The sequence below is a fragment of the Armigeres subalbatus genome, chromosome 3 (assembly GCF_024139115.2).
Source record: "Armigeres subalbatus isolate Guangzhou_Male chromosome 3, GZ_Asu_2, whole genome shotgun sequence".
NCBI classification, from domain to species: Eukaryota; Metazoa; Arthropoda; class Insecta; order Diptera; family Culicidae; genus Armigeres; species Armigeres subalbatus.
The window spans coordinates 65,688,561-65,710,796 of NC_085141.1; the positions used below are offsets into that span (position 1 = coordinate 65,688,561).

General features: G+C 44.1%; 1 protein-coding gene across 8 annotated transcripts in view; it reads left to right on the forward strand.

Annotated features, from left to right (window-relative positions):
* LOC134224962 (protein groucho) overlaps window positions 1-20,075 on the forward strand; it is a 515,335-nt gene extending 495,260 nt beyond the window's left edge. For 3 of the 8 annotated variants that reach the window (XM_062704655.1, XM_062704656.1, XM_062704658.1), the window contains 8 exons: window positions 8,978-9,079; window positions 9,432-9,485; window positions 9,879-10,061; window positions 10,131-10,375; window positions 10,451-10,700; window positions 10,766-11,189; window positions 11,248-11,462; window positions 19,515-20,075. In XM_062704655.1, coding sequence (XP_062560639.1) covers window positions 8,978-9,079; window positions 9,432-9,485; window positions 9,879-10,061; window positions 10,131-10,375; window positions 10,451-10,700; window positions 10,766-11,189; window positions 11,248-11,462; window positions 19,515-19,622 — 1,581 coding nt within the window. In that variant the 3' untranslated portion in view covers window positions 19,623-20,075. The remainder of the gene's footprint in view (window positions 1-8,977; window positions 9,080-9,431; window positions 9,486-9,878; window positions 10,062-10,130; window positions 10,376-10,450; window positions 10,701-10,765; window positions 11,190-11,247; window positions 11,463-19,514) is intronic. The other 5 variants (XM_062704657.1, XM_062704659.1, XM_062704661.1 and 2 more) reach the window with 3 other exon arrangements.
* Window positions 20,076-22,236: the final 2,161 nt, after the last annotated feature.

Below are 22,236 nucleotides of genomic sequence, written 5' to 3' on the forward strand. Positions count from 1 at the left end.
TTGAGGATTACGTAAATCTTCTGGGCTTCATTTGAAATAATTTCATAGAATGATATTAATTTAAAAACAATATGTACATACAAGAAACGAAAATGTCTGTACCTAGGGAAATCTTTCGAACAATATTGACATGTACCTAGGTGAAATAAATAAATAGCATTTATGAATTTCTATCTGAGTGAATCATGAGCTGTGATTGCGAAGGTAAATCACGTGAAGAGTTTTTACTTAGTGTTTGGTGAAGCATGGTTCAAAACTTACTTTGACTTATAAAATGATGAATGACTTGACACAGAATTTGAATTAGAAGAATTTTATCATGCTGAGCCAGAGCCAAAGATATTAAAGGAAGCGTACCTGAAAAGAAAACAACTTGTACAGAAAGCCTTTATGATAGCTTTGGAGAGGGTCGTGTGGTATGAGGTGTAAGGATAATTTCCATGACGTTTTCATTTGCATGAGCATTATGACCGCACTATTCGTAGTTGCTACTCCGTGATTGACTAGAACTTGCGAAATTGTACAGAGAACACAATAAATGGGGCTTGGGACTAGCTACCCATTCTCAATGTACAAGTTTCGGGAGCTCAAATATCTAAAGTCAATAACGGCGCCGGCCACGTCCTTACGGTCATATAGGAAGGGAAGGATTGTTAGTCCGACTCTCGTTGCTACTAGAGACTAGGGTGATCTAACCGGTAGTACCGAAACCGGTAATACCGGTATTACCGGCCAATTTTGGGTACCGAAAATACCGGTATTAGAGACGGAAAATACCGGTATTTTCGGTATTTCAAATTTTGCTGTCAGTATAAAAAATCTCGAATAATTTTCACCTACTTATATCAGCTCAACTGTCTGTAATCGCATATCTGTCCTATATAAACAGGAAATCCAGCATAGATGGGACAAATATTCGGTTACAAGCAGTAAAGACTCATCGAGCAAAAAATACAACAATTAAATGCGCGCATGAGTAATTTTGCTCAGGTAAGCATCATTGAGGACGTTTACGCTACAACAAAAATCGATCAACATCGTCATTAATCAAACATGTTGCTCCATTCTCTTAGCCATCTGTAAAACTGTGAATGACTTTTTCTTCAATGTTGATATCGTTGATATCGCCGAGAATTTTCCCGCAATGTATGAAATTGTGCTGTTCAAGCTGTTGTGGAACTACTGCTCTGTGAGTTCTTCACGTGGCGTTCCAATTTACGTTGGAACAATTATCAAATCAAGATACAGAAATTTCCGCCACTATTTCGATGCTTTTAAGGAATAAATCCAAGAAAAACGATCAAAATAAGCCGATCTTTTTGCTTTTTTGAATGATTCTGCCGTGAAGCAATAATCAGAAACAATTTTGACATATTCTTCGAGTCATCCAGAGATACTTTGATTAGGCAAGCGTATGGGATCTTGAAGCGTCTAATCATTCCTGATGCGATCGTTGAAACTGAGACAACGACCATACGACGATCGGTATGATGAAGATGCCTCTATGGATATTTTCTGGTTTATAAGTTAAAGAACAATTTGAACCGTTTGTTTGAGAAACTGCATATGTAACATTTTTGGCCAAAATGAGATTTTCACATATTCTGAATCCTCTTCCAAAAATACGTATTCTGGCAAAAAATACGAAAAAAAATTTTTGTTCAAGAATGTATGAAATTTTTTTCGTTTGTTTGAGAAACTACATATGTCCACGCACTTTGAAGAGCAATTATGGAGTACTGCTTACAGTTTTTGCACTGGAAGTGCCCCAGGGTGTTGAGTTTTGCCAAAAACTATTGATCTGTATTGAAGAAATCGAAAGGTTCGGTGCCAATTTGTTCAAAAACAGTTTTTTGTTGTTTTCTCGAAATTGTGTAAAATGGACTTATGCAGTTTCTCAAACAAATGATTCATTTGTGAAGAGACTGTAGCAGAGCAAAACACTTACGTTGCTGGTGGCAAATACGTTGACGTCAGGATCCTTCCGTAAGTAATTCTCCTACTATGAATCGGAAGGGATTAAGGGCAAGTATTTGACACTGATTTTTGACGGTCTTGGAACCATTCATCCTACTAACCGAAGTAGGACCAAAGAGGGCATTATCAGGCAACATTGCTAACAAAATCCAATGCGGATTGGGAGATGAGTCGCTCAGTATGTAATGTCTACTTAAGTTTCGCTTTGCCCAGCTCAACAAGCAATGATTTTAACATTTGAAGTTTGTCAACAAATATTGTTTTTCATCCAAAAGTCCAAATCAAAAGCTTTTCTTTTACTACCTGTAATTTTCACAAAAACCGGTATTCTACCGGTATTACCGGTATTGACTCCATCAAATACCGAATACCGGTATTTGACAAAAAAGGCCAATACCGACCACCCTACTAGAGGCTGAGTATACCTCTGCATCTCCACGATTGTCTTGGGATAGGATATCGTTTTAGTTACAAAGGATAATTTATCTGGATTCACTTTGGTAAGTGATGCGATCTATGGGATAGGAAAAAACACTCTCGCTGTCTGAAACTTTCACTTTCTGATTTATTCACTCACCCGCGCAAAGCAGAACAAAATTACGACGACCGACCGATCGTTTTGCCTTCCGTACAAAGCAAGCAGAACACACTACGGCGACCGGCCGATCGTTTTGCCTTCCGCACAAAGCAAAACTAAACTTTGACGACCGGTCGATCCGCTTACTGGAGAAACACGACCGGACAAGAAACAAACTTTTACTTTCTGATTTATTTACTCACCCGCGCAAAGAAGAACAAAATTACGGCGACCGGTCGATCGTTTTGCCTTCCGCACAAAGCAAAACCAAATTTCGACGACCGGCCGATCCGCCTACTGGAGAAACACGACCGGACAAGAAACAAACTTTTACTTTCTGATTTATTTACCTACTCACCGCGCAAAACAGAGCAAAATTACGGCGACCGGCCGATCGTTTTGCCTTCCGCACAAAGCAAAACCAAATTTCGATGAACGGCCGATCCGCTTACTGCACGTAAAAAAATTTAATGTTATTTATTAATAATATTTTTAATACTTTTTTGCCAAAGCAGGCGCTTTATGATATGTATAAGAAAAAACTTATACAGCGCATTAGTCACATACATTCCAAAACTTATACTTTTCATTAACTTATGAATGTTATTAGCTTTTTGATATGGGATCATTCATTAGGTGGCATAATGAAGAGTATAAGTATTTTCGAATGGTTTTTTGCCATTTTTTTACGTGTGAGGAAACACGACCGGACAAAAAACAAACTTTTACTTTCACAATTTCCATGACGTTTTCATTCGTGCTATGAACTCGTCGGATCCTTTGATAAGCTCCCTCAACTTAGGTAACCGACTTCAAAATAAATCTAATCTGGAATATCCAGAAGATGTTCAATGTTTTCTAGTGACTGAAAGCTCCTGCAGTACAACAGATTCGAGTACAGAGAAAAATTCCCTAGCAGATATTTTAATCGATCTAGAAGAAATGAATGATGATTTTGTTGAGGATGTTCATGTACATAATGTTTAAATAAATATTGTTGCAGTATACTTGTACATCTTGAAGCTTTTATTACATGGAGCTCGTATAGCTTTCATAGAGCTTTATATTGTATTCCCTTTACTTGTTTTGAGGGTTAAGAGTCTGAACCAATTTGAAAAATCCTTCAACCTGTTGCGCTTGTAGATACAAAGGCCTGTATTCCGCGGAGTCCTTGGGCAACTTAGAACATCTGTACAACTCAATACACACAAAACCATAATACAATTTTCTAGTTTGAACTCTACAGGACTGTGCTTCAATAAAATACATATCTACAGACTGCTGTGTATATGTTACGTTCGTAGATAAAAGGGATATATTCCATGGAGATTAAAGGGCTGTATTCCAGGATGTTTGGAGACCTTAAAAGCAATAACAGCCTGCAAAACAAGTATTTCACATATGTTCGGTCTAAGGGATTTGATCGATCTCGTGAGATCACCAGGGGGGAACACCAGCTCTTACAGGTAATCTATCAGATTTACAATTCTGATAAATAATTTCGGATCAGTCTAATAATGTAAATAGGAAAATAAAAATTAATCAATTTTACAATCAAACCTTCATGCCAAACACTGTCAAATGCTTTCTCTATATCCAGTCGAATATCCTTCAGATTTGTTGAGTCGAATTAAATTCGTAACTCTTAATAACTGATGAGTGGTTGAATGCCCATGGCGAAAACCAAATTGCTCATCAGCAAAAATAGAATTGTCATTAGCGACTCCCCCTTCCCCTTTTTTATTAATGCTCATTGCTGAGCGTGGAGACGTGACCTTCTAAGAGGTTTTTTCCCGGAACGGTGTCCCTGCAGGATTACCACCGCTTGTCGGAATGTTACTTCCGCAAACGGGTCCAACGTAAAACGAAGGCACGGGTCCTTGCAAAGATCGTAACGGGATCAGTAGGTACAAATAGCGCTGAGAAGCACTGTTGAAATTAAAATAGCTTCTGGTAGTATTAAAAACTTCCTTCGCAAAGAGAGAAAAGAACCGCACAGCAAGAAAGCACGATGCGGTCTGGGAGATTGATTTCTGCTTTGCATAATAGGAAATGGCTTTTGATGAAACATTCCTTACATTCGCTTACAACTCTACAGTTGAGGTATAGATTTAAAGTTCATTACTTGTACTTTGTTATGCGTATTAGATTGACTGCGCACCTCGCCTTCTTGTTCCCGTCGAATCGTTGTCGAGAACCATTTTCACCGGATTACAGTCCGACATTCTGGCTACGCCTCCTCCACGTACCGTCCGCCGTCTGCACCCCACCATAGATGGTATGCAACACTTTCCTTTCAAAAACTTCCAGTGCGCGTTGGTCCTCCACGAGCATCGTCCAGGTCTCGTGTCTGTAGAGAACTACCCTGCCGTAATCTGAAAAAGTGACGTATACGCCATTTTCCAAAAATGGTGTTAACGAGTACTACTCATCGAGCTCTTTAACAGAAAAATGAAAAACATGCATGTTGTAAAATGCCTGTTACGTCACTTTTCCAGATTACGGCAGTACCGGTCTTATAAGTGTTCTGTAGATAGTCAGTTTGGTACGGCGGCGAACTCTATTCGATCGGAGCGTCTTGCGGAGTCCAAAGTACGTACGATTTCCAGCCACTATGCGCCTCCGAATTTCTCTGCTGGTATCGTTATCGGCGGTCACCAGTGAGCCCAAGTACACGAATTCTTCAACCACCTCGATTTCGTCACCACCGATAGAAACTCGTGGTGGGTGGCTTACGTTGACCTCTCTTGAGCCTCTTCCTACCATGTACTTCGTCTTCGACGTGTTGGTGACTAGTCCAATCCGTTTAGCTTCGTTTTTCAGTCTGATGTAGGCTTCACCCATCCTCTCAAAGTTACGTGCCATGATATCAATGTCGTCGGCGAAACCAAACAACTGGACGGACTTCGTGAAAATCGTACCACTCGTGTCAATCCCTGCCCTTCGTATTACTCCCTCCTAAGCGATGTTGAATAGCAGACACGAAAGACCATCACCTTGCCGTAACCCTCTACACGTTTCGAAGGGACTCGAGAATGCCCCTGAAACTCGAACTACGCACATCACCCGATCCATCGTCGCCTTGATCAACCGTATCAGTTTATCCGGAAATCCGTTTTCGTGCATTAGCTGCCATAGCTGGTCCCGATCGATTGTATCATATGCGGCTTTGAAGTCGATGAATAGATGATGTGTGGGCACGTTGTATTCGCGGCATTTCTGCAATACCTGACGTATGGCGAACACCTGGTCTGTGGTAGAGCGTTCACCCATAAGCGGGCGCCTGGTACTGCCCCACGAACTCTCTTGCAATTGGTGTTAGTCGGCGGCATAAAATTTGGGAGAATACCTTGTAGGCGGCGTTCAGCAATGTGATTGCGCGGTAGTTTGCTACAATCCAGCTTCTCGCCCTTTTTGTAGATGGGACATACGACACTATCCGTCCACTCCACTTTGTTGTTTTTCAGCCGGCCGATCTCCTCCTGGATTTCCTGGAGATTCGGAGGCTGAAGTCGCATGTCCTGCGCGCGTGCTCCTAAATTCATTACCATACCGCCAGCGTTGTCTGCCATATCGCCATTCAGGTGCTTTTCGTAGCGCTGCCGCCACCTTTGGATCACCTCACGCTCGTTTGTAAGAAGGTTCCCGTTTATGTCCTTACACATATCAGGCTGTGGCACGTGGCCCTTACGTGAACGGTTCAACTTCTCATAGAACTTTCGTGCGTTATTAGCGCGGTACAGTTCCTCTGTCTCTTCACGGTCTCGATCTTCCTGCTGGCGCTTTTTCCTCCGGAAAATCGAGTTTTGTCTGTTCCGCGCCCGTTTGTATCGTGCCTCGTTCGCCCTCGTGCGGTGTTGCAGCAATCTCGCCCATGCTGCATTCTTCTCCTCAACTAACTGCTCACATTCGCCGTCATACCAGTCGTTTCTCTGATCCGAAGCCACCGTGGCTAGCAGCGGTTGCGGTTGCGGTTGCGAGATGCTGCGCCTAGCTGCTCTTCCGTTGGGAGTGCCACTTCCAGCTGCTGCGCGTAGTCTTGGGCTAGTCTACCGTATTGTAGCCGCCCAATGTTTAGCCGCGGCGGACGACTCCGACGTCGAGAGTTTTGAGCGCAGACATACTGCAACGAGGTAGTGGTCGGATTCAATATTCGCACTGCGGTAAGTGCGTACGTTCGTGATGTCGGAGAAGAATTTACCGTCGATTAGAACGTGGTCGATTTGGTTTTCCGTTACTTGATTAGGTGATTTCCATGTGGTCTTGTGGATATTCTTGCGGGGGGAAGAAAGTGCACCAGACTACCATTCCGCGGGAGGCTGCAAAGTTTATGCATCGTTGGCCGTTGTCGTTCGATACGGTATGCAGACTATCCGGTCCGATGACCGGTCTATACATTTCCTCCCTTCCTACATGAGCGTTCATGTCACCGATGACGATTTTGACGTCCTGCAGTGGGCATCCATCGTATGTCTGTTCCAGCTGCGCATAGAACGCTTCTTCCTCGTCGTCGGATCTCCCTTCGTGTGCACGTGCAGTGCACGTTGATGATGCTATAGTTGAAGAAACGGCCTTTTATCCTCAGCTTGCACATCCTTGCGTTGATTGGCTGCCACCCAATCACGCGTTGGCGCATCTTTCCCAGCACTATGAAGCCGGTTCCCAACTCGTTGGTGGTGCCACAGCTTTGGTAGAAAGTAGCCGCTCGATGCCCGCTTTTCCACACTTTCTGTCCTGTCCAGCAGATTTCCTGCAGCGCTACGACATCGAAGTTGCGGGGATGTAATTCATCGTAGATTATCCTGTCGCAACCTGTGAAGCCTAGCGACTTGCAATTCCATGTTCCAAGCTTCCAATCGTGATCCTTTATTCGTCGCCTAGGTCGTTGCCGATTGTATCGAGTCGTATTATCTTCTATGTCGTTCGTAATGGTTGTTTTTAAAGGCGGCTTATTGGGCCTGTGCAAACCTCCTGTCTCGTCGGAGGGCCGTTGTGTCAGGACTGTTTAGCGTCCCACCTAACACCAGGACTTGGGCTTGTGCGCTTTGAGCGGCACACGGTCGCTTTGGCGGAGCCTACTTGCGGATACATGCAGCTTTTTATAGAGGTTTAACAGGGCCCACTGTCAAACCCCACCACATCCTAGGCAGGCGCCACAACTCGCAGATGGCCTGGGGAGGGATCGTCAAACCCTTGGACATAGTCCCTGCTTGCCCTCAGATACATTTAATTTATTCTACAAGCACTCTAAGTAGTTGAAACAGTGACCCATTCTCATCCCCATTTGACCCATTGTCACCCCGATGATGGTACTATTAAATAAACGCGCTAAAAATACGAGTTTAGCCACTGTGCACATGATTGAATTTTGATGCTCGTACTTGACTCGACGTGAGAAAGTCTAGTTATTCCATTGAACTTTTTTTATAAATTTCTATTGGAAATTCTTTCAAAACTTACCGACAATTTCAAGGAATTGCTTTATTGCTGCTCAGAGGGACACATCAGTTGGCCTCATGACCTTGCGGTTGGCGGCGATTTTCATCTTTTCGCATTGACTGGCGAACTGTTGATTCGTTTACTATTGTTTACTTTTTAAAAAAATGTCTTAGGGGCCCCATACACGATCCGACATGTTGTACAACTCTGACTCAGCCTCCAGTAAATTTGATTAGGTCGGAGTAAAGTCACACCGTCTGTAGGCAAGTTGTATTGTCCAACAACTTGTACACATTACAACTTGCCCACAGATCGACGTTGCTCCAACGGAACCAAATTTCCTTGGGTCGGAGTTAAAGTTGTACAACATGTCGGAGCGTGTATGAGGTCCATTAGACTAATAGCTGGTATCGCCTTACATATGTACTAGCATAATACATTTTAACGAAACAATATTCAATAATAAACCATGCGTCTCCATGGCACGCGATAAATAAGAACAGTCGTGACGACTGGCTTGTTCAGCATTAAGGCTCCCCCAGACCTAAGCGATTTCATCGTCACGACGGCGACAACTAGTCGCCACGATGCTATCGTTGGGTCGCTGCAGGCACGACGCGATTCTATCGCTTGGCGACAGCGATTCTGTCGCCGTTGGTATGGAAGCGTAAATCAAACATTGCCTGCAGCGACCCAACGATAGAATCGCGGCGATGAAATCGCTTAGGTCTGGGGAAGCCTTAACATATAAAAAATCATAATCTTGTTCCAGAAAAAAAAAGTTGAACAGCTAACAGCGAAGTGACTGTTTACTGATTCATTGATTTCATTGATTTAATTGGACAAATTGAAATTTGGTTTTGAATATTCGTTACCAAAAAACAAGCGGTAGATACCTATATTGTTTATTTTTGTCAATGGTATTCTATTTACAAATAGTACGCATCAACTGAAGAATTAACGTAATTTATTGTTCAATTTCAGCGCAACTCCGTATCTCCTGCCGATCGTGAAAAGTACCGACCTCGTTCACCCCTGGACCTGGACAGCGAAACAAAGCGACGGAAAGAGGAAAAACTTAACCATGTGAGTCTTTCATGTCTGGCCAGCAGATTTTAATTTAACATGTGCAGAGAACATCGGGCGGGAAAATATTGTTTTCCAAAACATATTGACTACCAACAGAGCGAGCACCTGCGATGTGTATGTCGATATGGTGAAAACTTAAATGAGTTTCTGAAACGTTCAATTATTATCAAAATACACCAAACAGCATAACACAATTATGCAACGAATCATTCAATCAAAACTAAAGTTATCTTAAGTTAAAATAATAATGATTGCAAAATAGCCTGTATAACCGTATTTTATGTTGTTATTTTTTTCTACACTTGTTATTCGATTTGTATCAAACAAAATTCCTCATATTATTTTACAGGACGACGCCGATAAAAACGAGCAGGACTTGGTAGTGGACGTCGCCAATGACACGGTAAGCGGTTTATGTACAAAGAGGAAACTATCTACAAATCCTTTATGAGTACGGAGTTTGAGTTCACTTTTTTGGTTTAACTTCCTTAGTTCGCAAACGTTACTTTGTTCAACTAATTTATTCGAAACAATATTATTTTTTCAACGCTCATGTGTTACTACCACCACTATCCCATAGTGAACTATCAGTCACAACTATGCCAAGCTCGCTCTGTTGTTAATCACGTAAACGCACTCTAAAATCTAAGAAGCTTAATTTCTAGATCACCCTAGTATCTACTGGATCTAGATCAGAGTTTCCCGCCCAATGTAGTTTTACGTTTTCCACGATCCTAGTAAAAGGCTCACCTACATTAACACTCAATCATGACCGCTCGTTTTAAAATGCTTGCAGGGTACTCCATCCCCGCGCCCAAACGGTGACCATGCGTCACTCGAGAACCGAGATCGTGATAGTGTAGGTTTGAACGGAAGTGACAAAGCCGGTTCCAGCAGTCTAAAAGGTGTGAATGACAGGCCGCCTTCCCGCTCCGGCTCCAGCTCGTCTCGATCAACCCCTAGCCTCAAAACTAAAGATGTAAGTCAATCAGCTGATCTAAACAATTTTCTTCAACTGTATCATTACTAATCGCGAGCTACATTACAGCTCGACAAACCTGGCACCCCTGGTGCGAAGGTACGCGTACCTACGCCCAACTCTTCCACCCCGGGTGTCCCCAAAGCAGCAGTACCTCCAACGGCCGGCGGTTATCCGGCTTCACCATATCAACGACCATCAGACCCATACGTGCGACCACCGCTTGATGCGTACGGTCGACAGCCAATCCCGTTTGATCCACACGCCCAGCTGCGGACGAACGGAATCCCTCTACCTGTCTCGAGTGGTAAACCGTGAGTAGAACTCGAAGCTTTGGAATTCCGTCAACTAACTTGTTTTTTTTTTCAAATTTTTTATTGTCCGTTCAGTGCCTATTCTTTTCACATGAACGGTGAAGGTGGACCTCAGCCAGTACCATTTCCTGCCGACGCATTAACAGGACCCGGAATTCCACGACATGCCCGCCAGATAAACACCCTTTCGCACGGTGAAGTCGTGTGTGCCGTTACCATCTCCAACCCTACCAAATACGTCTATACCGGCGGAAAAGGATGTGTCAAAGTTTGGGACATCTCCCAGCCCGGAAGCAAGAGTCCTGTCAGTCAACTGGATTGCTTGGTAAGACTTCGCTAATCAGAATTTAACTTCCCCAACATTAACGAAATTCGTTCCTACCTCTGCAGCAACGAGATAACTATATCCGATCGGTGAAGCTTCTACCGGACGGCCGGACGTTGATCGTTGGCGGTGAAGCATCGAACCTATCCATCTGGGACCTGGCGAGTCCGACACCGAGAATCAAGGCTGAACTCACCTCGGCGGCTCCGGCCTGCTACGCGTTGGCCATCAGTCCCGACTCGAAGGTATGCTTCTCCTGCTGCAGCGATGGCAACATTGCCGTGTGGGACCTGCACAACCAAACGCTGGTGCGGCAGTTCCAGGGTCACACAGACGGCGCCTCCTGTATCGATATCAGCCCCGATGGCGTCCGGCTGTGGACCGGAGGTCTGGACAACACGGTGCGGTCGTGGGACCTGCGAGAGGGACGACAACTCCAGCAACATGACTTCAGTTCGCAAATCTTTTCGCTGGGCTATTGCCCGACGGGTAAGCATACCGCTGAATTTTAGTTTTTTGGAAAATGGTTTCGAATGTAAAACCTTAGTCTTTGACGAAACAGGTGAGTGGCTCGCCGTCGGAATGGAGAACTCGCACGTGGAGGTGCTACACGCTTCGAAACAGGATAAGTACCAGCTGCATTTACACGAGAGTTGCGTGCTATCGCTGAGATTTGCCGCCGGTGGCAAATGGTTCGTCTCGACCGGCAAGGATAATCTGCTGAACGCTTGGCGTACGCCGTACGGCGCCAGTATATTCCAGGTGAGTAACGGTTGACTTTGACTACGCTTTCCTGGGTATTTATTTCGACTCGACTAGAATTGCGCACTTGTAAAAGAACTTCAAGAGTGCAACCGGTAACTCAAGAGCAATTAGCGGTAAGCGCAATCACAAGTTTGAGAAGATGAGCGGTAACACATTTTCGTGTAACGGCTTATTTATGCAAAAAGAAAGTTTTTTTGTTTATTCGGGTGGATGAATGCTCTTTTTATCTTTATTAGGGTGTTCTTTCAATCTTAAAATCAAGGTCAACACCACCAGCGGGCTTGGTAGTCATATGGCTCCTGCTTCTGCCTCATACGCAGGAGGTCGTGGGTTCAATCCCAGGCCCGTTCCATTCTCCTACATTGTATCTTTCTCTATATTTATCATGTTTTAGCAATCGCTAGAACTGGAAATGGACTTCCATACTGTTTCCATTTCTATTCCTTTACCTTCAACTTGACTAATCTAGCAGTATCTGCTAGAATTGGAAATGAGTTAAAAAGCTCGTTTCCTACATCCAATTAGAAATTCCATCAGTTGCTTTCTCCTATCTATCACATTGGCAGCTCGTTGACCAAGACGGACCTCTGCCTCTCGAACCTAACCCAAAAATTCCAATAAATTCCGTATGAACTCGTGGCAAGTGCAGAGGTATATTCGGCTTGCAGTGGGCGAGTGATTGCATCATCATTTCCTCCCCTTTCCTTACATTGACTTGCATTCTGGCGTGGCAGGCGCCAGTATGACCTAACAAATGAGATCACCAGTACTTGTACATTGAATATGTGTGCTAGTCACTGGGTTCTCTGTACAAGAAAAGCTGATCTGGTAGCAACTATGAGCAGTTAATCAAGCTCAAGCTCAAGCTCTTAAAAGCAAGATCAAAACTACAAAGAATCTGAAGGATTCCCTTTGCGAGCCAACCTTGAGTCCCGCCAGGAGTTAGGTAATTACAGCTAATAAAGGAAGGCTAGGCCGGAAGGGCCACCTTGCGAGCCAACCAAGGGCTTCGCCGATTAATTGAAACTTAAGACTGTCACTTAAAAATTGCTTGGTGATCGCAGTAATAAAATAAATTTAAAAGAAGAACAACACAAAAGACGTATAACGTGGTATGATGACGGGGTTTTAGGTTAAGATTGTTGTGTTGTAGCTCCGAAAGCCCCTCTGGTGCGGTGGTCCAGAAGACATTGCTCCCGTAACCTTACTCCTAATGCTCCTGTTCTCTGCTGTCTCGTCTGCTGTTTCTTCCGGTTCCTAGTGTGCACTGTTTTCTGGTGGTAAACAATCTATGCCTGAAGGACTGGGTTTAGTTCATACATGCCAGTAATCATAACGTTTACAAGCCATAATTTAGCTGCCGACAGAAAATCCTTTTGGTTCATTCGACCTTTCTTTTATGAAAACACATCGACGATATGGCAGCATATATTTTGGCGTGTAAGACCGGTGTTTAGATTGATGGCTGAAGCCCACTCGCCTAGCTGAACGGAGGCAAGCGATCACTGGGTAGGTGGGATTTATATTCTTAGACGGCCTGTTCGCCCATGGCAATAGGACTTATCCCCGAATCAAGGTGTTCGGGACCCGAGGAAGGAACTAAATATCGAAATATAATCCTGCGTCCAACCGGAAACAGATGAGGGCTGCGATCGCAGCTTCGTCGTCAGCAAGTGCGTTTCTAATACTGACCGTGAAGTCGTATAACTCCCTGGTATGGCCGTGTTTGGGTGTGTACACCGTTAGGCATAAGGACGTTAGGCATAAGGACGTTAGGCATAAGTACGTAAAGCATAATGGACGTTAGGTATAACGGACGTTAAGCGTAATGGACGTTAGGGATAACGGACGTTAGGCATAACATGACCCAAAGAACAGCCTATGACATAAAAAAGGCAGTATTATGCCAAACGTTCATTACACTGACGAGGTTTTAATCACCGTGGACTGGACACTTATTTGTTATTTTAATTGGCTTTTTTCGGTGACAATTAAATCAGAACAGCAATTTAGCGTTACGCGTTTTGGCTTACTACGCTTCAGCCATCATCAGACGCTACTAGCTGGCAACCTCCGAGCTGATTTGATTTAACTGTCACCGAAAAAAGCCAATTAAAACAAAAAGAAAACGTCCATTATACCTAATGTACTTATGCCTACCGTCCTTATGCCTAACGTCGCGGACCCGTGTTTGGGACAACGGCAAACAAAGTGTTCAACACTATTGACTACGTCACAGATATCGCAATGGACCCGAAATGGGCCTCCGCCGAAATTAAGGGAGATCCGGGTATGTCCGGTCCGGAACTTGGAACTAACGATTTCCTCCACTTGGGAAGGATCTGTAGAACCTTTGATTTTTCATAGAGAGATTGAGTTCCTGAAGCTCTAAAGCGACCGACGACATTCTTTGTCCAGTTTTTCGCGTCGGCCAGCGGAACGGAGTTAGAGTAACGTTGCCCTAGGTGTCCAGTACCAGCAAGCATATTAGCAGCGTTCCCCCTGAAGCCACAATGGCTGGGGATCCGAGCGAACGTGGTACTGGGTATCATGCCGGTAAGGATTCCTTAGATCCACGGGTGCTTGGGATGTTCACTCTGAAGGGCGGCAACAACACTTGCAGAGTCGGTGATAGTTACGATCGGCTTATCGGCCGAGTGTGTGGAGGCAACAAAACGGCAGTGGATTCGGTTGAAAAGACATTGCACTGGCGGGCGCAGCTCTCGGAAACTCCAAAACCGACACCTCGACTGGAGACGGAACCATCCGTATATCGGACCTCATGGTTGCGGAACCGTGTTGCTATTAGTTCTAGGACTGATCTCCTTAGCTCTTCCGTGTTGTCTCCTCTTTAGAATCGGGTGGCGATGGTGTGGTCGATACTGGCGGGAGGCATTCGCAAGCTTCTTGCTCCATGCCCGTGGACCCGCGCCACTGCGGGGAGATCGGTCTCGGACACGTTCCTTAAGAATTAGGACAGCGACAAAGGAAGCGGCTTTGTAACAAATGGCTGTGAGCAAGGCTGTGAGGACCCTATGTCGGAATGGGGTGATACCGGCGTCGACACAAGCTACTTCGGCTGGAGTAGAAGGGAGTAGAAGGGAGAAGTCCAGAGCCAGATGAACGTAATTGTTGAAGACGGAGAATAACACGTTTATAAACTACTATGTCTGAAACTCGATTATGCATATGCACAACATGTGATAGATTTAGTTCGGAAAAGGTATTGGAGGGTAACCGCCCCTTCGATGGGCTTTGATCCCACGACCCCAGTACGCTAGACAGCTGCTTTCCCTATTTCCTGAATGTACTGACGTTCATAAAGTTTGTCCGTGCAGATAAGTTAGCTCCAGTCCACGCCATAGAGCAGGCGACTATCTATCGTTGCTTGGCCCACTCTTAATCTAGTGTGCCTGTTGTTTGTACGGTGTTTTTGGCCAAAGTCTTCATCAAGCTAATCTGGGACTTGCAGGCCACATTAACTGCTCGGAAATGTGGAAGGAAGATGATGTCACCGATCGATATCCACTCCGAAAACACGAACAATTTTCTGATTTGAAATGGTATCACGACCTGTGGAGTTTAATCTGACTGTAGAGTGTAGGCAAGCGGGATCCACTTTGGACACCTTATGTCATTTGATAGTACACTACATTTCTATCAAAATATATCCCGATTGCTTTGATTAATAATAATGCGACCATCGGTTGTGGTGCACATTAGGCCTACTTTGGTGGTTTAGAAGCATTTGAATATTTGCTTTGTATAGTAAACGGCAAGTGCTGTTTCACTGCCACACACGACCGAGCACGATGGATGGACCTACGAGTTGATGGCGGCCATAGCAGACGTGGCCCCGAATGCACTTTCCGGCGTTCATGACAAATCCGATGGAGGCAGCCCGGCGTTAAATGCCATTGACCGCCCAGCAGCCCAGCGTTAAATGACATTTTATTCTGGTTCGTTCGACTAGGAGAATGTCGTCGGCATACACGAAAAGATGGACGTTAGCCGGTAGGACGCCGAATAGAACGCCGAAATAGAGTGACTGCAAGAACCGACCCTTGGGGGATGCCAGTTTTCTCGGCGAATTTTCCGGATGCAGAGCCGTAGGAGCCGATGTCCCGAGAGTGTTGGCAACCTGTGCGGGTTCAGATATTGTTTGGTTGCCCTGGTCAAGGTAGATAGGGATCGCCCTCGATTTAACGCTTATCGCCTTTATCCGCCTCCACAGTTCGGCGGTGGTTTGGGAAGGGTTGATGCTGTCAACGAAGTCTTTCCACTGCTTGTACTGGGGGATGGCTCGCTGGGCAGCAGTGAGAATCATATCGGTGAAATCGGTGAGGGACGAGGGAGGTTGCTCGGCGCAAGAGCGTTGGTGGAAATCTGCACCGGGTAGTGATTGCTACCGTACAGCTCGGTGCCGGGTTTCCAGGAGAAGCGCGGCAGAAGGACCTACTTACCACAGGAACATCAATGGCCGCTGCAGAGTGTCCGTTGAGAAGTAGGAAGGTTGAAGAAGGTTGGGTGTGACGAGGTCACCTTCCTGGAACGCTTCGATTAGCACGGTGCCTCGAGGGTCGTACCTTGACCCTCCTCTCATAGGATGGTGGGCGTTCATATCCCCAAGAAGAAGCAGGGAGGGGACCAGTCACCACAAAATCTTCAGGTCTTCGTCGATATCGAGGACATCGAGCAGTTACTACTACTGTTAGGTTACGGTTAGGCTACGAAGTGCCTAAAGTTGTTCCCGACCTTGCTGGTCCAACGGTATTTGCTTCCGAGGGTTCGATCCATGAGGGTGTTGGATACGCGGTTAACCTCTTGGAGAGCGATGTTTCATGATGATAAGTGGTGCATCAGCAACTCGAGGTTTGGAAGGTTGTTCCAAAACCTATTTATGTTCCATTGGAGACAAAACTTGACCTCCAGCGGGAGGGCCGGAGCTGGGAAAAAGGATGGTAAAAGACTAGGGGGGTTTCTTACCGTACCTGATGCTGATCTTGGAGGTATCCTGGAAAGCCCGTAGCAAGAGGAAGAAGGAGATCCACTGGCTGGCTCGGAGCTCGATGCGTCGCGGGTGATGACGAGAAAAAACTGGATCTACTGGGCCAGCGGTTCTCAACCTGGGGTACATGTACCCCTGGGGGTACCTTCGCTGGCCCTAGGGGGTACCTCGGACATGGCGGACGTATTTCAAATCCAATCAAAACTCTTTGATAAACTAAATGATTGATTTCGTGTGTGTTACTTCTACGTGAAGTTAAACGATTTACAATTATATGGAAATGCTAATAGAGAAAACAGAACTGTGCAATAAAAATCCTATTCGACTAAATGCTGATGTCATATTAGAAATTTGGAGACAGTACTCGTCGATAGCAAATCCTTCCGCACGCGATGGCATATGAGCAAGTCAAACCACCTTCCTTTTGCCAGTGGAGATATATCAGCTTCCACACTGATATTCTTCCCTCCCCCTTCATACGGGAGCTTGGCAGAAGGAAGGTCGTGTGATATGTGCCATCACAAATATTGCCCTCCGCTCGCTTTCAAATCGACTTCTATAAAAACATTCTTCATGCCTGCCGTATCCTAACGGAACTATCAATTCTATACTTTCGCCTCTAATTCTATCATGAACATGTACGTCCAAGTTTGGAAGATGATATTAGCATTTCCATATCTTTGATAAAGTTTTGATAATTGTGTATTTTTTATTTCAAAAATTCATATTGTACATAACATGCAATGCAATGAATGAATCCCAATTGAATCCTGCCTTCCACAATCAGCACAATGTATGAAGGGCTACGGAACAAAAGATCAAACGAACAAAACGTCGAATGAACAAAACGATTTGTTATATTTTTCACTAAAGCTCGTTTGCATCGTTGCAAGAGGATTAGAAGCAACTCCTCACACTCGCTAGAGTCAAATCAAATCATCATCAGCAAAATGCTGCCTTCGCATCCTCACAATTGAGTGGAAGCGTAAAAAGCAACAAAAAAAAACAGAGTGAAGAAAAGCAAAATAAAAACACATGTGAGTGAGGCATCGGGCGAAAAAGCTCTCATTGAGCCTCCGGAGCGACGCTTTGTATGTGAAAAAATCTTGGAGGCTGTTTTGAGTGTGAGTGTGAATGAGTGACGTACAATAAGAAAAAGATGAACAGATAGACTCGCTCTTGTTTTGCGACGCACAAGCTCTGGTTTAATGATGCACAATGTTGTGAGTTTTAATGCTTATTTGTGCTCCTCAAAAAAAACTCTTGCTCTTGCTCATTTTCTACTCGGCGAGGAGTTTTTGACAAGCCTGTGACCTTCTACGCTTCTCGGAAGCCTTCTTCCAAGCAGCTCGAAGGCAGCTCAAAAGCCTCCTTTTAAGAGGCTAGGAAGCCTTCTTCCAAAAGACCCCGGAGCCTCTTTCCAAGAGGCTAGGAAGGCTCCTTTCAAAAAGCTCGGAAGTCGCTTTCAAGAGGCTCAAAATCTTCCTTCCAAGACTCTTCGAAGCCTCCTTTCAAGAGACTTGGAAGCCTTCTTTCAAGATGCTTGAAAGCCTCCTTTAAGAGGCTCAGAAGCCTTCTCTCTAGAAGATCAAAAACCTTTCTTTGTAGAGACTCAAAAGCCTCCTTTCAAGAGGCTCTGAAGCCTTCTTTCAAGAGGTTTAGAAGTAGCATTTCAAGAGGCTCAAATGCCTCCTTTCAAGAGGCTCAAAAGCCTCCTTTCAAGATGCTCTGAAGCCTTTTTCCAAGTTGCTCGGAAAGCTCCTTTAGAGAGGTTCGGAAGCCTCTTCTCGAGATGCTCGGAAGCCTCCTTTCAAGTGGTTAGGTTGCCTCCTTTCAAGAAGCTCGTAAGCCTCCTTTAAGAGGCTCGGAAGCCTGCTTTCAAGAGGCTCGGAAAACTACTGTCATGTGGTTCGGAAGCCTCCTGTCAAGATGCTCGGAAGCTCGTAAGCCTTCTTTCAAGAGGCTAAGAAGCCTGCTTTCAAAAGACTCAGAAGTCTTCTTTCAAGTGGTTCGGAAGCCTCCTTTCAAGATGCTCGGAAGCCTCGCTTCAAGATACTCGGAATTCTTCTTTCAAGAGGCTTGGAAGCATACTATCAAGAGACTCAGAAGCGTCCTTTCAAGATGCAAAGGAAGCCTCCCTTTTAAGTGACTCGAGAACCGCCTTCAAGAGGCTCGGAAGCCTATCTACAAGAGGCTCAGAAGCCTTTAATCAAGAGGTGCGGAAACCTACCTCTTGGATAAGGATTCAAAAGCTGAAAGGATCTTCCCTTCAAAGGCTTCGGAATTATTTTTTCAAGAGGACTGGAAGCCTACTTTCGAGAGGGGGTACCTCAATTAATGCAAAAGTTCGAAGGGGTACCTATCAAGAAAAAGGTTGAGAACCGCTGCTCTAGGCGTTACATAATGCAACCGGGAAGGCCTGCTCTGATCGTACCACCGGATGTGGGAGAGGAACGGTGAGTGTGAGACTTATTGTTCGGGTTGGAGTGCGCGGAGAGCCCAGGACGCTGAAATAGTTGGGACTTATCGCCCGGGTGGAGATCCCCGGGTTTCCCGGAAATCGGTCTTGATGAGAGAGATTCTGGCGATGTGCTAGCGATACTCCTCTTCTCGGCAAGTCTGATGCCAGAAGTTTAAGGGGATAACCGAACTTTTGCGACACTGGTGAGTGTCGAGTTGGCAGAGCGTTCCGAGATTGCCGATGGTTTCGGCGTAACCTCGCCTAAATTCACTCTCTTCTTGATCGGAAGGGGTGAGAGAAAGACAGGGTCGGATGAGATCCGAGAACTATCCTGGGAGTCAGCGTTGGTCAAGGTCTGAGGAGTAGATTCGACGGTGGTGAATGAGTTGCTATGGGCAGAGCCTTCCGGTTTATCGATGGAAGTGAGTGTGTCGTCCATCGAGTCTCGTTCCTCAGTTCCGGCTGGTTGGGGAGTTAGTTCTGTTAGAATGAGCTGGCTATCAATTATTTTTTCGAATTTATTCTTGATGTGCGATATAGAGTATTTTTTAACGTTATACCTCATTTTGCTTCATTTCAGTCCAAGGAGACCTCGTCAGTACTTAGTTGTGATATATCGACCGATGATAAGTACATCGTTACCGGCTCCGGCGATAAGAAGGCCACCGTCTATGAGGTTATCTACTAAACCACTCGAAAGGTGTAGACAAAGAGTAGCTTAAATTGCAGCAACCTTCCTTGTTTCCTGTTACATCGAAATTCAGCAAAACTCGTGACTAACATCACAAATTTCCAAGATTTTGGAACGGTAACTGTCATCATTTGAATGTAACATAGAACCTTTAAAAGCCCGAACAAAAGAAGTGACTTACATCAAGGAATACAGATTCAAGAATCTTTAGACACGTACAGCAGCTGTATCAGTTCATTCATTATCTATAGCTTATAGAGAATAGCAAACACACTCACCAAGTCAGTCGTATATATGAGTAGTTGGAATAATATCTTTGTACGCAGACACACACACATACACATTACTTAGTGAAATGAGAGCGGAAACCAGTTACACAAACAAAAATGCTACAAATGTTAAATTATAAGTCTACTGTAATTTAAAATAAATTATAACTAAAGAAACAAATCCGCAAAGCAGACCTTATGTAACACGGTGAACAAAATCAAAGAATTATTTGTAGAAACTAGGCAGTAAATCAATGGATATATGCAGAAGAGAGTGAAGAAAACAGCATATTAATTTGAATTTATCAAAATTCTTAGTGATTACAGTATAAATTAATGCAGAGTATTGTACAGTATTTGAGAAACTCGTAATGTTAGTTATGGTTATCGACCCTCTCTGAGTACACAAAACCAAAAGAAACAAAAATTAATCTAAATCAACGCAGAGTGTCTCGATCTCTCGAGGTTTCAAGTGAAAATTCAACTCAAAATTAAGAACGCAAAGATAAGGATCGGTGGAAAATTGAACGATGGAAACGAAACTCAAACATTCACATCTAATTGTTTCTTATATTCTTCCTAACGAAAAACGTATCAATGTCAGTTTGTTCTATTCAAACCTTTTCATTTTTTGATGCAAAAAACATTGTAAGATATGTCAATCATTAATAACAAAGTCGAAGAAAGAAGATCATGAACAGAAGATGCGTCAAGTATAAATTGTTATCGATTCTGAACAAAACGCGCAGATGTAAAAAAAACGAGCTGCACCCTCGTAAAATATCCCTTCTCCATCAATATTCGAGTTTATTGCTTACTGATTCCAAACATGCGAATACAGAATTCACAAACACTCTAGTTACATCTATTGGGCATGAAGGCAGACGAAGGGTATCTGAAGGAGTGAAAGGAGACAGAGTGTTACAGGTGTGTTGAGAGAAAAAACCGGCGGTAAAAACAGCAAACCACTAAAATAACGAAAAAAAACAGAAAAGAAGAATTAATTCTGAGAATCCCAACCACACACTGAAAAGTTCAATATAAATATTATAAATAAATATTTTTAGACATGAAAATATTGAAAAAATAAAAAAAAAAGTCTTGTTATACTATAGATACTATCCGAAAGATCCGCGATACTTCTAGCCAAACTGCGGCGTCTGGTTCTCATGTGCACTACGAGCACTGACAAGTAGATATTTTGCAAAAACACACAATATTCACATTATTACCGTACATCTCAGATAGGCCAAATTGAGGGAACAAACTCCAACATCCCTATTCCTATCAGCAAACATACGATGTACCGTACGAATAGCCACGCGTCTCCATCGGTTTGCTTGCCTTGCGAAGTCAAAACTGTCGTGCAACATAAGAAGAGTAGCCCCTTCCTTCCTTAAGGCTCTATAAACCGTAATCAAACCGATAATGACGATGATTTTATTCAAATCCGCGCTAATACTAATGCAGTTTTGAATTAAATTTAATATTTTATTCTTCTTGTAATATCAACGTGCCCTCTGACCATAGCCTATCTGCGTTTATTTAAATACCGCTGAGCGATACGTCTACCGGGCAACACGTCCGGTGTGCACTGCACTAAGATCTCCTTAGATGCAACCGGACCGAGATCTTACTTAAGGCTCCGAAGGGTCCCGTTTCGTAGTGATATGTTGCCATAAAATAGTAATTTATGCACTTGCTTTTCTAATCTACGGGAATATTGAAATTTACTAATGATATTGATTATTCATGATGCATCTAAATATGTGACAAGTCAATTCATTCATCGATCAATTCATGTACGAGCTCAGTGCAATTAAAATATAAACGCAATACTTATCTGCAATTCACAGAGGATGTTCGGATTGTCCTTGAAGTAATCACGATGTGAGCACAGACTTCCTGTATTGACGGTGGTTGTAGGTAGTATTAGCAGCGCCGTAGCGTGGGGTTGGCCGGATTGGCCCCCGCCAAGGGCGCCAGCATCTAGGGGGCGCCGAAATCAAGAATAACGCTATTAGAAATTTCATTGAAATTCAAATGGTGCTATGGCTGAAGTGCCATTTCCGATTCCCGGAAATCAGTAGAACTGTGATTAAAGAACACAGTTTTGCTGTCCAAAATATGCTGAGTACAGAATTGTCAAACCGTGTGGATTTTGCAATGGCATTTTGCTCCCGTTAAACCCATTCAACAAAAGATGTTCCGGACAGCGACAACAACGACAATCCTTCGCAATCTTTCTCGATAGTTTACACGCAAAAAAAAGCGTTCATGAATTCGTGAACTAACGAGTTCACGGTGTATTTTTTCGGGAACAAGAGTCACGGATTCGGGAA